Source organism: Rhipicephalus microplus, chromosome X (genome assembly GCF_043290135.1).
Source record: "Rhipicephalus microplus isolate Deutch F79 chromosome X, USDA_Rmic, whole genome shotgun sequence".
In the NCBI taxonomy this organism is placed as follows: Eukaryota; Metazoa; Arthropoda; class Arachnida; order Ixodida; family Ixodidae; genus Rhipicephalus; species Rhipicephalus microplus.
The window spans coordinates 250,014,613-250,032,121 of record NC_134710.1 but is presented as its reverse complement, the minus strand read 5'-3'; the positions used below and the strand labels follow the sequence as shown (position 1 = coordinate 250,032,121).

The following is a 17,509-nucleotide window of genomic DNA, read 5'->3' as shown; positions in this document are numbered from 1 at the left end:
GATATCATACAGAGGTGTAGCCATTATAGTCAATCAAGATATTGCATGCACACACAACTCCAAACGTCCCTTGCCGCAGTGGCTTTTCGAGCTGTTCTTTTTGACAAACTGATCACAATTTGCACTATTTACATTTTTTCAAACTATCAGCTACAAAAACATGGTGTCCAATGTTTAATTGATGAACTTCTAGAACCTTACCTTCTTCTTGGAGACTTGAATGCACATAGCAGACTGTGGGGTGACTCTCGTTGCGACGCGCGAGGTCAACTGATTGAGCAGTTCTTTCTCTCGTCAAGTGTGTGTCTCCTGAATCGAAAAGAACCAACCTTTTATAATCTCGCTAACAATACCAATTTCTCTATAGACCTAAGCATAGTATCTCCATCGCTTGTGCCTCTACTCTAATGAAAATTCATCAGTAATCAAATCCCTACAGAAGTGACCACTTTTCCATAGCTTTGACCACAACTACATCAACTGAATGTCCACCACAGGTTCCCAAATGGCTCATATAGACAGACCAGGTGAACTTCATAGGCACCTAGTTCGAACAGATGTCGAGCTTGCCGCACTATTCTGAAGCCTTCCAACGATACAAAACAAAAATAGAAAAACAGAAACTTGAGCGGAAATCCACAAAACACGAGGTATACAATAAACCCTTCTGTTCAGCTAAGCTGCAGGCATCGCTAAGTTGCTGCTATAAATCCGCTCCAGGTTCTGACCGAGTCGTATAGAAAATACTAAAATATCTGCCCTCTGAAACTCAAAATGCCTTATCACTGTATAACGCTGTTTGGTTTTCTGGCGAGATCCCCACTGCTTGGAAAGAAGCCATTATTGTTCCGATGCTAAAACAGGGCAAGCACCCATTCTTAGTCTCCAATTACAGGCCTATCATCCTTACCAGTTGTCTGTGCAAGGTCTTTCGAAAAGATGATAAATAGAAGACTGATACGCTCTCTTGAAACAAACAGTCTACTTGAGTTGCGCCAGTGCAGGTTTAGAGAAGGAAAATCCACCACCGACCGCCTTATCTGTATTGAGGCACAAATCCGTGAAGCTTTCGTCTATAACCAATTTTTTCTTTCTTCGTTCCTTCACATGGAGAAAGCCCACGACGATATGTGGTGCTTCGGCATACTTGGAGACCTCTCACATTTAGGCGTGCATGGCAGAATGTTCTGTATAATTGAAAGTTATTTGTTCAATCGGACATTCCATGTTATAGTGGACACTGTTCTGTCACAAACAGTTGTGCAGGAGACAGGAGTGCCACAAGGAGCTGTATTGCGTCATACACTTTTTATAATCACAATGAATTCTTTGCGCATGTCCATCCCACGAAATATGTTTTATTGCATATACGTTGATGACATACAAATTGGCTTTAAATCATGCAGTCTTTCAATGTGTGAACGGCAGGTTCAGTTGGGTTCGAACAAGCTTTGGAAAGGGGCAGATGAAAATGGATTTGAATCAATGGAGCCACAAAAGAGCACTTGTGTCTTATTCTCCAGAAAGAGAGGCCTTCATTTTGATCCGAACGTTCTCCTGCATGGTCAACGTCTGTCTGTTAAAAGGGAGCATAAGTTTCTAGGCATAATATTAGACACCAAACTAACATTCATACCACATAATAAGTACCTAAAAAACGATTGCTTGAAAACCATGAATATTCTGGAAGTATTGTCACGCACTTCATGGGGTAGTGAAAAGGATTGTCTCATGAATCTATACAAAAGCCTGATACGTAGACGCCTAGATTATGGAGCAGTAATATACCAGTCTGCAACACCAACTACCCTAAAAATGCTCGACCCTGTTCACCATCTTGAAATTCGTCTTTCTACAGGTGCTTTTCGTACTAGTCCCGTAGAAAGCCTGTACATTGACTCGAACGAGTGGTCACTACATCTCCAGAGACTCTACCTATCTTTTCTATACTTCTTCAAAATAAACACGAACAACAAACACCTCGTACAATCTACCATCAATAACTTGTCCAGCTCTGTTATATTTCAAAAGCACCCTGCTATGAGACAGCGCTACGCACTTCGTGAGAGGAGTCTAGCCAAAGGAATGGGTGTGCCACTTGGTGAACACAGTTTGGCTGTTCCACGCTGTATATGTACCGCCATGGCAGTGGCAGCTCATAGATTGTGATATTTCCTTCGTTAAGTTACTAAAAAGTGCCTATTGCCCATATTTATACACACTTCCTTGAACTCTAGCATAAATATTTATGTCCGGAATTTTTCACCGATGCCCCATAGACTCTCACTTCTGTGTTCTACGCAGCAATTCGTCCATCTTTTTCAGATGTATGTGTTCTGCACCCTAATATGAGCATTTTTTACTTCAGATGCATGCGCAATATTATCAGTCATCAAACATATAAAAGAATTGAAACCGTCAAATGCTGTGATATATACTGATTCTTCAAGTGTGGTAACAGCTCTGAAATTCCTTAAAGGGCCACTCACCAGGCCCCATATCGAATTTTAGTTAGACAGTGGAAGTTGTTGGGTGTCCAATGAGGAACATTTTGCCGCAAAAATTTTTTGAATTGGTTCATCACGAGCAGAGAAAACAGGTTTTTTGAAGCAGCGTGAAACGAGGATGAGAGGAGGGGAGCTCGAAACCCTTGCCGCTCCTCCGCTAAGCCTTCGCAAGCCAAATCTCTTCCCTACCCTCTCCAGCATCCGAACAACAGGTGACGTGCGCATGACGTGCCCTAACAAGTCCGACCCCCGAGCACGTGAGCAGCGTTGCTTTGTTGTCCAGCGTTATTTTGTGGTCTTCTGCCAGTCTCTGCGGGATTGTTTGGAAACGATGGCTTAGACGCGGTAGAGTAGATGAGCACAACGAGTGCGTGAACGCGTAGGAGCGTTCCACGGCAGTTGTGTGCTCAATGCGCTGACCGGGAGACACGAACGCATGCGAAACGCTGGCACATTAGCCCCGCCTCTCGTAGCACTTCACGGGGAAAAAAAAAGAAAAAAAAAGGTGCACAATTTTTTATTGCGTCTCATTATTTATTTCAAGTTTTATTAATCTCCTAAAGCGACAAATACATAAACTACGCATGTTGTGTTAAATAATTTTTGCCATGTCTCGTGGTATATACTGTTGACAACGTCAGAGTAGAGTCATCTACGTAGAGGACCAACGTCATTGCATTGCCGTGTACCTAGGGCCATTCATACGACCACGTCATGCCCTCATTCTCTAGGCGTGCGCCGGCAGAGGGGAGGGGAGGAGCAGCGTTCATCTTGAAATTTGACCCATTCCCGCGGCGCATTACGTTGCGAATTTGGGCAGACGTGAAAATTGTCAAACCTGGTGAGTGGCCCTTTAAGAAACACACGAACCCTATCCTTGTCTCTGTATACTCACTTCTATGCACTATCTATGCACAGCAGCAGTCCGTCATAGTCTGCTGGGTGCCAGGACATGGCGAGATTGAAGGAAACATGTTAGCATCAGCCCACTGTTTCCGCCCACGAGAATACCACCGTCGATACATCTATAGCGGCCTCTTCTCTTCACCTCAAATCCTTTATTAAATGAAAGCTCAGGGATTATTGGCACCATTTATGGGATAGACAAACAAAAAATTCACCTCACCTCATCACTTCACCTCATCAAGCCGCATATCGCGAACTGGCTGCCAACATTGAAGTCACGCTGCACAGAAGTAAGACTTACCAGATTCAGAATAGGACATACACACAGCACACACTCACACTTTTTGTCTGGTGGCGATCCACCTCTCTGTAAAAAGTGTGATGAACCTCTCACCGTGCTTCATGTTTTAATACATTGCAAAGAACTGGATGTGAAAAAACACTTTCCATTTTTCTTCCGCCATCAAATTCCTTTGCACCCATCGATTTTTATATAGGTAGAGAACCGCTTTTTAGTTGTCAATTATTGTTTGCATTTTTAAAGGATGTAAATAGTTATCACATCATATTTTCAGGCATCCCCGCAGCACGACCTCTCTGAAAAGAGGTCGCTGATGCGATGGCTACACTGAACAAAGCACTTGCCTCGCAGCCTTTGGACACACGGGCATAGACGATCAAGGCACTTGTGCTAATGCTGTACATGTGCTCTATGGTTTCATTATCACGAACTTTCCCCATTCATTCACACTATAGACATTTCACGTCATGGTCATGATTTTAATACTTCTATGTTTTTACCTGCCCTAGCGCAAGGAATTTTAATGCCCTTATACAGCCACTTATTATAATCATTGTTCACATCTCTAGTCCTGTGACCTGGCACTCTTTGGCCATCAAATAGCCCTTGCACCACAAAATGACAAACATCATCATCATTTTTCTTTTGTTTCTTTCCTCATCCTTAGGCAGTGCACTGAGATCTGTTGCATTAGCTCTAGCCTCCTGATTTGCTGAATATCAGTGACAGTTCATAATGTCACTAGTCTTGGGTTTGGTCCCCTGACCAAGATGAAAATTTCTGAGCTATTGAGTTCACTTATGAAATAACCCACATGCGACTTCATTATGCTAGTTAAGTCAACTTGAGCCCAGAAAAGAACAAGATCATTTGTTTGTTAGATGATGTGAACCTCCCGCATAGTCACTATGTCACGACTTGACCGCTTAACCTCAGTGTGCTGTCCATGACTGTAGCCAATCACTTTGGTGAAGGCACCACAATGCTCGACAGGTCATAGGACATGCTGCGTTCCAGAACCAGCGTGAAAAGTATATTTGTTTACTTTTCTCGAACTGAATGCTACCAAAAACTAATTGTGTACGCATTGGTAAAAGGCTTGATTTCTTCTCAGCCTGACAACATAGCCTCTGAATAAAAATATCAGCCTGTAGTAGTTTGGTTATACAAAAACTTGTGCAATTATAGTTTTTATCTATTTACACTGCTAGACAATAGGTTTTGCTGATGCTAACTTTTCTAAGTCATATTTACACTATGCATCTGTAAACTTATTAATTTTGACATCTTGTGAGATTATTTGCTTTTTCTGACAAAGTTTCTTTCGCTTGTCAAGCTTCTTTTAAAAAGACTTTTGTGGTACCAGTCTAATTTATTACAACTCTGTTTTGCTCAGATTGTCATGCGTAAGATAACCAAATTGATCTTCGTTACTGTTAATCTTAAATGAACAAGGCAAGTTAAATGTACCTGTGTGTTATGAGCAGAAAGAAGCTCATCCTTAAGCATCTATGATAGAAGCAATTTGGGGGTTTGGCACTATCTGCACGTGTTTACTTGACGTCAGTGTTTATAAAGTTCAGTCCATAGTACATTTTCTGAACTGTTTTTTGTTGTGGACTAATGACTGCTCATTGCCCTAACTCTGATATCACTTTTTTATGAAGATTATGGAAGTTTGCCTTCTACACTTGGAAGATGGAAAGGCGAAGCATTGGCACGAAGACCTCAAGAGAAGCGTTATTAGGGATTTCATGAATGCGGACCCTGACCTTGTCAAGGCTTTGAGGGACGTTAAGGGATTTTGGTCAAGCTTCCTGGGCTTCTTCCTGTGGTGCTTTTGGATGTTAGGTATTAATCTGTAGAACTTTTAACTTAACTAGGCCCATGGAAAGTACTACCCATGTTTAAAATTTAGTGTTACTAATCAAAGTTATGGTGTTCAAGTAAACTTTAAAAATTTAGTGCCAAAGCTCCACTAACTGCAAGTGAAAATTTTAGAAGGCCAAGAAATGTTACAGTACAGCCTGGGCATATTTTTTTTAACAAATAATTTATTACAGGGCACAGGTGAAAGCCCTTTCATCACATTTTACATTTTTATTTTTTCCAACAACTTCTCTGTTACGTAGTCATTTATTTCGTGCAAAGCTTAAATAAATCTCCTGTTTATTCATTGTAGCTTTTTATTTATTTTGTGGTTTAGTATCTATAGTATGTGTATAACTGTGATTGCATTATGACATCATGTGTTCAATTTCTGTGTGTATCTACTGAAAGGTGATTCCTTTCAGAATTTCGCCCAAAACAATGTGTGAAGACATTCTTTATCATAAACCAGTGTACAAACATGAACACAAAAGAAAACATGAGAAAGTAGATATGAATGTTAAAGTTCACTATGGAGTTGCCAAATGGATACAAACTGCAATTCTTGGAGCTGAAATCAAAGTTTGAAGGTAACCATGTTTGCTGGCTTTTTAAGCACAGGACTGGGAAGCCGCTTGAAGATTATGATTCCGGGCATTCAAAACTGATAAAAAATGGGGTGGCCTTCATGTGTTTGTGTGGTACATTAACCAGCTCTAGTCATGACGCAATATTAAAAACCTTTTTTAGCGGAAATCAACAGGTTTAAAGTGACAAGTTATCCTGACTTTGTTTTTAGGACTACTGTGATAAAACTAATGAAAAGGAAAAACTGGCAGTTAATAAAAAAATTTTTGAACAGCAGCGAGACCACATGCTTATCAAAAATAAGGGTTGATGGACGTTCCCTTACCGAGCCACTCGATATCGCTAATGCTTTCAGTGATACTTTTGCATCAAATTCCCCCGATTCACTAGTTGACCTTCATTTTCCCATTCTATCTCGTTCACCTCAGTCTTTTTACTTACGTCCTACATCTGCAGACGAAGTCTTTCAAATCATGTCATCTCTTGAAACCAAAGGGCCAGGCTTAGATTCCATTCACCCGCCTAAGATAAAGCTCGTGGCACGTGAACTGTCTCCTATTTTAGCTGAAATAATTAACAAATTGTTCAAAGCAGGTGCATTTCCTGATGCTTTAAAGGTAGGAAAGATAACACCTGTTTTCAAAAAGGCCGATCGTTTGTCAACTAATAATTACCGTCCGATTTGTGTACTTCCTTTCTTTAGCAAAGTAATCGAAAAGCTTTTTCACTTGCGTTTGATGTGCTATCTGCTTAAATTTAACCTACTCTCTCCCCACCAATTTGGTTTTCGACCTGACTACTCGACAGAGCTCGCCTTGCTCAGCTTTACTGACCGAATTAAACAAGCCATAGACAATGGATTACTTACTGGGGCAGTTTTTATTGACCTCACGAAGGCTTTCGACACAATTAACCACCGGATCCTTCTGTGTAAACTTGAATCTTTCGGAATTGTGGGTCCCGCTTTGCAGTTCATTCGCAATTACTTAACAAATCGCTCACAGGTAGTTTATGTCAATAACATTGCGTCATCTGCTAAGCCAGTTACCATGGGCGTCCCTCAAGGTTCAATCTTAGGCCCTCTTCTATTCCTACTTTTTATTAACGACCTACCTAGTTCCCTTAACCATACTGTCTTCTTTATGCCGATGACACTACTATTTTTACATCCCAGAAAACAACTGCTGAACTAGAAAGTAGCTTAAACTCCGATCTCTGTAATATTTATCAATGGTGTGTTAATAATCATCTTTATATGAATCCCTCTAAAACTACATTTGTGGTGTTTTCATCCGCACAGAACACATTTCCCTCACCAGTTTCCGTATCTCTTAACAACCATATTATTTCCGTATCGGATCATGTGAAGTTTTTAGGCTTAATACTAGACAAGCATTTGAAATATAACGATCATCTACTCTCAATATTAAAAAAAGCTTCTTTTGGCATTCATGTTCTCATTAAAGCTCGCCCTTATTTTCAGTCACGCATTATTTTATCATTATACTATGCATATATTCATAGCCATCTTTCCTATTGCATTTCATCCTGGGGTAATCATTTAATCCTGGGGTAATTGCATTTCATCCTGGGGTAAAGAACCCCAGGTGGTCAAAATTACCGGAGCCCTCCACTACGGCGTCTCTCATAATCATATGGTGGTTTTGGGACGTTAAACCCCACAAATCAATCAATCAATCAATCCTGGGGTAATACATATGCCAGTCACCTGGAGCCCCTTCTACATCTTCAGAAACGGGCACTACGTCTTATCGCCTTCGCTTCATTTCAATCGCCTTCTACGCCACTCTTTATTTATTTTTCCGTGGTTCCAATTAATCTTTTATTCACTCTAAAGTTAGCTATATTGATGTACCGCCTCATTTATCATGGTCTATGTGTTTCAGGGCTATCCACACAACATCTTGTCAATACTAATAACACCAGGTTTTCAGCCTGTCACAATTTCCTTCTCCCTAAAGTGTGTAGCAATTATGGAAAACTAATTCTTAAATTTACAGGTGTATCTGTATGAAACAACATACCACTTGAAATAAAGTTATGTCCCACATTCTATTCGTTTCGCAAAATGTTTAAAGAGTACCTAATCACAAAACGTGTTTTCTAAACTCTGCCGTCGTGCCTTACTCCTAATTTTAGTATTTCTTTTACTCACTATACCACTTGCTGTTACACAGAACTTTTCTTGCCTTGTTGTTATGAAATTTTAACCATTCTTTGTTTAATTCGTACAAAGTGTTTTTCACTGCTTGCTGCATTGTTATCACACTTGACTTATTCTCTAACAGAGGTCCCCCCGACAGTTTTCTAACTTCGGGACCTCCTCTGTACTGTAGAATTGTATTCATGTAAATGTATGCATTCCTGAAATAAAGTTTGATTGATTGAAAAAAAAAATGCTGCTTAAAAAAAAATGGGTAAAGTTTTAAAAGAAGCAAAAGGGTAAAGACTGAGAAGATAGCAGAAATAAGAAGCTAGCGACTTTTGTTAGTGGCGTCCCCCTCTCCATCATCGTTCTTCCTGCCATTTCTGTTGCTGTGGTGTTGTCTCCACTGGTTCCGTAGACTGTGCACATAAACTCTCGGCAAGGTCCCAGTTGAGGGGTTAATGATTCCAAATGTTGATTAGATTTGGTGGTCTACGGAACTATTGCCAGTGGAGTAAACACCAGAGCAACAGAGTCGGCGGGAAGAAGGATGATGAAGAGGGGGACACCACTAACAAAAGTTGCCTAGCTTCAGAGCCAGCCGGACAGTCACTCCTGAGGAAGGGACCGAATCTGTACCAGAACGTCAGGCCAGTTATTCTGGCTTCTAATTTTAACATCAGAAACTATGGACTAAATGTGGCTGGAGAGTTTGTTTTAGACATATAAATTTTTACCTATCAAGGGGGGGGGGGGGGGGACAGAGCTCTGTCAATTATGTTCACCGTAGGAAAATAGGAACGTTTTTTGGAATTATCATAGTCTTGTCTGTCTGTGCCTCTTACGACGAGTAGCTTATGCACAGCTGTGCAAAGAAAAGTGTGAGCACAAGGGTATCAAACGGCAAGAAAGCTGTCGAGTCGTGAATAGAAGTGTCTTGTTCTTTGTGCCTCGAATGTTGTGTACAAAATACCTTTGTCCTTTGGTACCACTTACATCGGCCAAACAAGCTGATGCGTTAGCAGTAGGTTCACTGAGCATGAAACAACGTTAAAGAAAAAGGAGACTGGTCACTTGGCTATCCACTGTAGAAAGTGCAATTGTTATCCTGTTCTCACCGATGCAAGTGTTCTATACAGAAGCCAAAATCGTACCATCAGGGAAATCATTGAAGCATTACACATCAAGAAGAAGAGAAGGGGTTGTATCAGCTGGGCCTGACTTAATCTTCTAGGAAAGGTGATTAGCCTTCTAGACGGGACTTCGGATGTAGAATTTGTCATGCTCAACTTGAGCATACTGTAGCAAAGTTGTTGCCTTGATATGCATATGTTGCATCGTGTTACAATCATCTGTATATATATTATATGTGTATGTTGAATAAAAATGTTAGTTGATAATCAGTGCTTGTGTCGTTGGTTCTTTCCTTCTCTTATATTTGTATTTGTGCACAGTTTTACGATAAAGATCTACCAACTCGCCCAAATAGCTACTTTGCTCAAGGACATTAAGTTACTAAGATAGCCATTACATGAATAATGCACCCATGTGACCTTGAAACCACAATAGTATGCACAACACAGGTGCTTTCTTGAGCAAGTTTCTGGTTCAATTCAATAGTTCAGTGCAGGGGTTCTCAAGCATGTTGGTCCCACAAAACCCTGCTAAGCTCAATCAAGGGCCTAGGAACATGCATCGCATTTTTTGCCAAGCTTCACATTCTAAGTTCATGCCACATTCATGTACAATGAATTCAAAAAGCAAGGATGCATAAAAATATTATTTAATGACATGTAGCTTAACTCACTTTTTCGATGTGAGGCTCACTTTGGGGCAAGCAGCATGTCAGTTGCTGGATTCCGCCAATTCCTGTTCTAATTTTTCAGATAAGCTAGTGTTGAAAATGCGTACTCACAAACATATGTTGCAAATGGCAGCAGAATGTCCACTGCCTTATCAAACGGATGTGGGAATAAAGAGACCCTTCAGCCGTTTTCAGCGTGTCACAGGATATATTGCCCAGCTCGTGCGATTCTGTTCTGCACCTAGATGTGTTTATTGACACTTGGGTGCGAGTAATGGATATTATTTTGATTTATTGCACCTCAGGTTTGCGATCTAAGTGACGTGGTGAAGGCAGAACAAGGCAAAATTTATCATTGCCCTAGGTTCTCCTGAACCCACTTTGAGAAACTATGGTTTTAGTATACCAGTTATGCTGTTAGTAGTAGTTGTTGCTAGTTATGCAGTTCTAAAAACAAATGGCTTAGCTGCTGATTTTTTTAAAACATCTCTGATTTCCAAAAAAAAACATTACTACTTTCTAATTGAATACCCAGATAAAAATCTGAGTAGTACTTGTGCTTTGTATCCTCTTCAGCAGTGGTAGCTACATTGTGTCAACTTGTGGCAAGAAGTGTGCAAGATGCATGGCTCATTAGATAAATTGAACCTTCTGCAGAGTCAGTATGTTTTGACTTGACCTCAGTGTACTGCATATGACTGCAGTCGGTCACTTTAGTGCAAGCGCTACGATGTTTGACGTGTTGTTCGACATGTAGCTTTCCAGAACCAACGTCAAAAGTATTAATTTTCTTTTCTTGAAGTGAATGTAACGAAAAACTAATTGCACACACATTTGGATCCTATAAAATCATTGCTTTTATCTGAAAAATGAAGTATGACTGTCTGCAGGATGTAAAATATTTAACATGCCATTTACAACTACTAATTACTGAAACACAAAACACCACATTGCTCTATTTTCTTTATTAGTGTGTAATACCGAGTGTCTTGAAATTATTCTATATAAATTTGATGAATTCAAAGACAGATCATAATTCACACCTGAAGAAGTTATAATATCTATGCTTACAGCAAGGATGATTACATAACGGGGTGGTGATAGTGTCTGCAGAGTAGTTTAATACATCCATGCTTACATCACATGCAGCTGTCTACATGGTGGTGATAGTGCCTATGGAGTAGTTTTATAACATAAGATTTTCTTTCACTGCATCCAAAGAAGCTCTCTTATTTTCTTAGGAGGCCCCGCCGCGGTGGTCTAGTGGCTAAGGTACTCGGCTGCTGACCCGCAGGTCGCAGAATCAAATCCCAGCTGCGGCTGCTGCATTTCCGATGGAGGTGGAAATGTTGTAGGCCCGTGTGCTCAGATTCGGGCGCACGTTAAAGAACCCCAGGTGGTCGAAATTTCTGGAGCCCTCCACTACGGCGTCTCTCATAATCATATGATGGTTTTGGGATGTTAAACTCCACAAATCAATCAATCGATTTCCTTAGGAGTACAAAAAGCAAGGTGCACACTATAGCAAAAAATGCACTCTAGGAGACCAATTTAAGCTTGACTTCATGAGTTGCTTGTCCGATTTAAATTAAAGTGTACATTTTGTACTTGAATTACCTCCACTCTTGAAGCAATGCAATACCAAGCTGCCTGCTTGCCACTTTTTGCTGCACCACCGGTGTTTTTCTAATACATGCTGATTTCCGTGTCCTGTCATTGTGTAGCAAATATTCCAGCTTGTTGGTTCCACAAGCTTTATCATACAAATTAAACAATTAAATGTCAATTCCTGTTTGAAATGAATAGCATTCTATCGCGGTGACATCTTCAATATTGAGTTTTTGCTGCATAGTACACTAATACAGATTTTGACACTTTTATCCCCTGGACCGAGGAGCAGATCCAGCCACTCATTAGGGGGGCGGTTATTTGAAATAAAACTGGCAAGGGGGGAGGCCCTGACTTTTTTTGTTTTTAATAGTTGCTATCATCAGGAACCTCATCACAGCATAAGTACTGTTAATTTGTGCTCACAGTAGCCCCTCCCATTTGTCCCAATCGGCGATAGAAGGTCTGCTACTGGCGCCAAAGGCAGAAAGGGCGATCCCCCCCCCCCCTCGCCTCTGGATCCGCCACTGCCTGAAGCAACAGAAAATGTAAGCTACCTTCCTTTGTCCCTTGCTACGATGATTGGCACTGTGCTGTCACTAAAAATCCATTCTCTGATATTTCTAATTACACTCTCCTCTTCATCCTGGCACTGAGAGTATGAAAATAAACAGACACGAGCATATCATCGGCACCCCTCCACTAATAAGGATTTTAAGATGTGGCAGCATACAAACACGGCAAATTTAGAGATGTGCATCGCAAAGTGGAGAAAAAGACTTGTACATGGCAGTTTATTGTCGTATGTAGATGCAGCCACTTTCTTTTTATGTGCAATAGCAGCCGTAATATTTATGGCATTTAAAGAAAGGTCAACCAACGTGAAGATGCAGCCCACACGACCGACATTATAAAAACTTACCGGCATGCATGTTACCCAGCTAAATGGACATAAACTTGCCACTTATTGAAGTAAAATTGTGGTCTCATCTTGTACTTGGCAAAGCACTGCTCCAGAGGCTCTGAGAACCATTTATGGCATCGTGTAAAATGCACAAGACTGACCAACGAGAACTGCAGGAAATACTTACAAAACAACACCGAGTTACCTACTGTGGTTAAGTTTGGTGTACAACTGGCTAGCATTCTGAAAGTAACCACTAATCCAAAAGTTTATAGTTATGTGTACAGTACTCACAGATTTAAACACATCAATGTTTTTGTACTATAACTAATGGTATGCACAATTCCTCGAGATAACCACGTCTTGTCACGATGAATATTGTCTCTAAAAATAATGTTGGCTCTAAGGTATGCGTTCGAGTCAAAATTGTGCCATTATGACCCAAACTGAAGAAGGTGAAAACGAGAGTATATGCATTACTTATCCCCAAATTGCCCAGTTATGATCCGTGAACACTGTACATAAGCAGGTCAATGTAAATGGGTTCATATAAGTTGCAGGCATCCAGAGGTTACCAACAGTAGATGAAAAGATTGATTGAAAGCCTTTTAATAGCACATAGGGAAGCACAGATCCTCTGAGGGGATAGACAGAGCAGTGAATATGTACTGTCCATGTTTGTGTCCATTTTATGCTTAGCTGCTATGCTGTAAAACCATGATGTATGTAGTTGTTTTTCTCAACACTTTTACTGTGTTGTCCCAAACGAATATACTCTGACAAGAAACAGAGCAAACCGCCACATCAGAGACACGGCAGGTATGTATGTACCTGTAATTCAGTTGAGCTTTCAAGATGCAACACTACCTACCTAATGTATTACATGCCTTCAAATATTGGCAGATTTCTTGTCTCTATGTTCTAGCTATTCCCACGTCCCACCCCTTTTGCCCTGTTTCTGGGGTAGCCATTTTTTGATAACAGCGCAAGAAGAATGACGACACAGACGAAGGATACGACAACACGAGCGCTGACTTTCAACTAAAGTTTATTGAAAGAAAAGGCACGAATACATAGCAAAAAGGAAGTGCAATTTCTAAAGTGTCACTTATCTTAGGATGCTTCACTCATCTGTTTTTGTTAGTATGACCTGTTTTTGTAGTCTTGGCACGCGTGAATGCTCGTGTCCTAAAAAAATGTCACTTGAATGACTCTCCTGCACATGCATAGTTGCTCTGTCAAAGCTGGTTGGCCTGCGTAAATATTCGTGCCTTTCCTTTCAATAAACATTAGTTGAGAGTAAGCGCTCGGGTCGTCTTATCCTTTGTCTGTGCCTTTGTCCTTCTTGCGCTGTGAGTTAGCGAAAAATTAACTATTACCAACTAGCCTAGACTTTTCTTCTTGTTCTGGGGTAGCCATATTGCCAGTAATACAAGTAGTGTGCATTAAGCCCATCAAGACAGCACATAGCAATCAAATGGCAGGCATATAATGGCTGGAAATAATGCAGGATCAGAGTTGTGTTCACTGCTGTCTTTCACTTATGCTGTTTGCTACCGCTGGTTACTAATTAGCCCATCAATATCTCACTCAAGCATAGCACACATCAATGATATTGTAGTGAACAATGCGAGACGATGACGAAGCAGCCAGGAAGGCAAGCCGCAGCATTGGTGATATACAAGCGCGACCCAAGATTGCTTGGATTTTGGCTTGCTGATGTTCCTCGGCCTTCCAGTATGTTCATATGTGAACAAATCACATGACGTTAGGAGGAGGTGCGGGTTTCAAAGAATTCTGTCCACCAGACTAAGCTCCACAGTTACAAAGCTAACTGGACTCCTCTTTGACACTACCACTATGTGTAAGGGTTTACATGGCATCTTCGCAAAAAGTTTTAGCAACTGCTGCATGATAATGCTGAGTTATATACAGTTTTTATATATAGAGAAGCTCGTTGGATTCCGTGCCGACCGGTTGTGCCCTCGCGATCTCCGACGACAGTGCAGCTCTGGCCGACTGGGCTGGTCCTACGCCAACTCCTGACACCGACAAGAGCTCTCGCCAGTGGTGCCTCGTCCTCGGACTACTGTGATCGCCTCCATCTTTCCTATCTTCTCCTCACTTCCGTCATCCGCTGTCCCTGCGCCTCGCTCTCTATCTCTTTACCTTTTAATCCTATCCTTTTAATCCCTCCTTTACCCCCACCCCTCGTGAGCTACTGTTGAGGTGTCCTCCCCCTGAGAGACAGTTACGGGGCTTACTTTTCTCTTCTTTTCATTTAAAATCACTTCCCCCAGTTTTTGTATATATTCAACCATGCAAATGGTGCAGGCAATTTAACAGATGTAGAAACGGGACAGGTGTGCAGACTTTCAAGAGACATTTACTCAAGGATGTGCTGTAAATACTACAAGGATTACTAGTCTGCAAGTGTAAAAGTGCAACATTAAATGGTGAGCAAGATTCAAAGCTTGCACAAGGCTGCATTTCCATTTGCTGCACAACCAGATGTGTTCATTGGGTGCTTCTTTTGTCAGCCCGCTGAACAACTCAGAATTGAGCTATAATGTTTACACGTCTAAATAAGTCTACTGTATGGCTTAAAGAAAGGTCCACAGTGCATCTATTCCTTTCCTGTTCTTTTTTTTTTCCTCTATCATTTATTTTAATGGAGACAACTAGCATAGCTTTGGACATTTATTAACATTGTAAATGAACCAGCTTGACAGTGCTCTCATGAATATTCAACTGCTGCTCTTTATTTCTTATGCAACAATAAACATGATGGCTACTCTTTAAATAGCTGTAAATATATTTAATATGCGTACAGCAAAAATCACTGGCACCATTTTGCAACCGACGTGATGTCTGCTGAAAAATGGTTTCATTGTCAATACTATAGTGCTGAAGACAGGGTAATGTAACAGAGGTTTTGATGTGTGGGGTTTAACGTCCCAAAACCACCATATGATTATGAGAGACGCCGTAGTGGAGGGCTCTGGAAATTTCGACCACCTGGGGTTCTTTAACGTGCGCCCGAATCTGAGCACACAAGCCTACAACATTTCCGCCTCCATCGGAAATGCAGCCGCCGCAGCCGAGATTCGATCCCGCGACCTGCAAGTCAGCAGCCGAGTACCTTAGCCACTAGACCACTGCGGCGGAGCAAGAGGTTTTAGAGAACATGCTTATGTCAAAGGTTGAACAATTGAGGCACTGTTGTTCCAATGCATACCTTTGTGCACGGTAGCATCAACAAGAAAAATGGAAAGGCAGCATTGTCAACTCCTCTATATGATGCACCTGCTGTGTCAAATCTAATATAATGTATGTCAAAGCAAACTCTGCCCCAACCCCCGCCCCTCTTTTTTGTTTGAATTTTATCAGTTCTATTTCATTTTACAACGGTAATACCCCTCTAAACTGTAGAATAAGAAAAACTTAAAAGTACTATAATAGTTTCTTACCCACGAGCTTCAGCACCCAACGATAAATCCAATAGAATGAGTCACTTTTTTCATGATTGCCATCCCACAGAGACCAGAAAAAGTCACTTGCAGTTTTTATGATCCTCATGCCAAACACCTATATAACTGCACAGTTTAGGCATCGTTGCAAACTTGAAATGGGAGTTGGCAAAAATTTCTAAATCTCATTTCGAAGTGCACTTGCGTAAAATATTTTGTCCTCTCTTTCATACCAGACAAAAGTGATTCATTCACATGGAAGTAGCACTTATTTTGAAAGTCTCATTGCAAGAAGCAACTATGCTGGTGGAAAATGTCTCAAGCACCTGGTCGAACTTGCTTTAACAGCCTTGGTTTCCTTGTTCACAATAATGTGGTTTGCATGTAATCGCTTGCTTATGCAATTCAAGATGTGCTAGTGCAAAATTTGTTATCCTTGGCTTCATACCAGAGAAGAAATTCATTTCCAGAAATGTATTATAAATTAGACTAGTGCAACATAATAATTAACGTGCAATGTGCTCAAGTTGTATATTATTGTTGTATTATATATATTTTTAAGTTGTATTATATATTATAGGCATTATTTTCAAGCAAGCCTTACGAAGACAGTTTAGGTATTCGCAACTTTCACAGATGGTGGAGTCGCCATGTGGCATCAGTAGCAACTGTCTTTTGGGGGATGCCCATGCCATCCTTCAGTCTGCCTCACTTTGGCGGCTAGCTGGCGCTTTATATTTGTCGCTGGCAATCTCTACTATGGTTATTGCAAAGTCGGGCAGTTACTGCGAATTGTAGTAGCAATGATTTAATCTTCATTGTTTGCTTCCCGAGCTAGAAGAATCGTAAAATATGTTGGATGCCGCTGTGCAGACACCGTGCAGTCAAAAAAGAAGTTTCCCGTTTTGCACGAGCACGACCACTTGGGCGTTTCTCAACACTCATTGTGGGATATAATACATGCAAGAGTCAATGACCTTTCCAGCAAAGCCTTGACAACACGGTGGCTGCAGCGGAAAATACTACACAGGTCGAAGTGATGGGCACACTAGTGGCGGCTGCCCGATCCTCCACAAACGACAGCCATGTTGGGCTTGCACCAGTGCCGTCTCTAAGCAATGAAAGTTAAAATTGCGATTAGTGCCAATGGTACTTAGTGGCTGTGGGCCACAGAAGTCTGTCGCTGTGGCAGCTGGGCAATAACAGCTTAACAGAAATGCACTGTTATGCAGTGCACATTAGCCAATGCCACCTAAAGATTTTCTAGCATGCACTGTGAATATGTGCAGGCCAAACCGGTGAACTTATTAATTAGAATATTTCTGTACCTCTGAAATGCAATGTGAAATGCACTAAGAATTAGCAGCTGTTTGTTTCATAAGGCA

General features: G+C 41.1%; 1 protein-coding gene across 3 annotated transcripts in view; it reads left to right on the top strand.

The window, feature by feature from the left end:
- LOC119161600 (uncharacterized) overlaps positions 1 to 6,448 on the top strand; it is a 197,565-nt gene extending 191,117 nt beyond the window's left edge. For all 3 annotated transcript variants that reach the window (XM_075878922.1, XM_075878920.1, XM_075878921.1), the window contains one exon: positions 5,382 to 6,448. In XM_075878922.1, the coding sequence (XP_075735037.1) occupies positions 5,382 to 5,579 (198 nt within the window). In that variant the 3' untranslated portion in view covers positions 5,580 to 6,448. The remainder of the gene's footprint in view (positions 1 to 5,381) is intronic.
- The last annotated feature ends 11,061 nt before the right edge of the window (positions 6,449 to 17,509 follow it).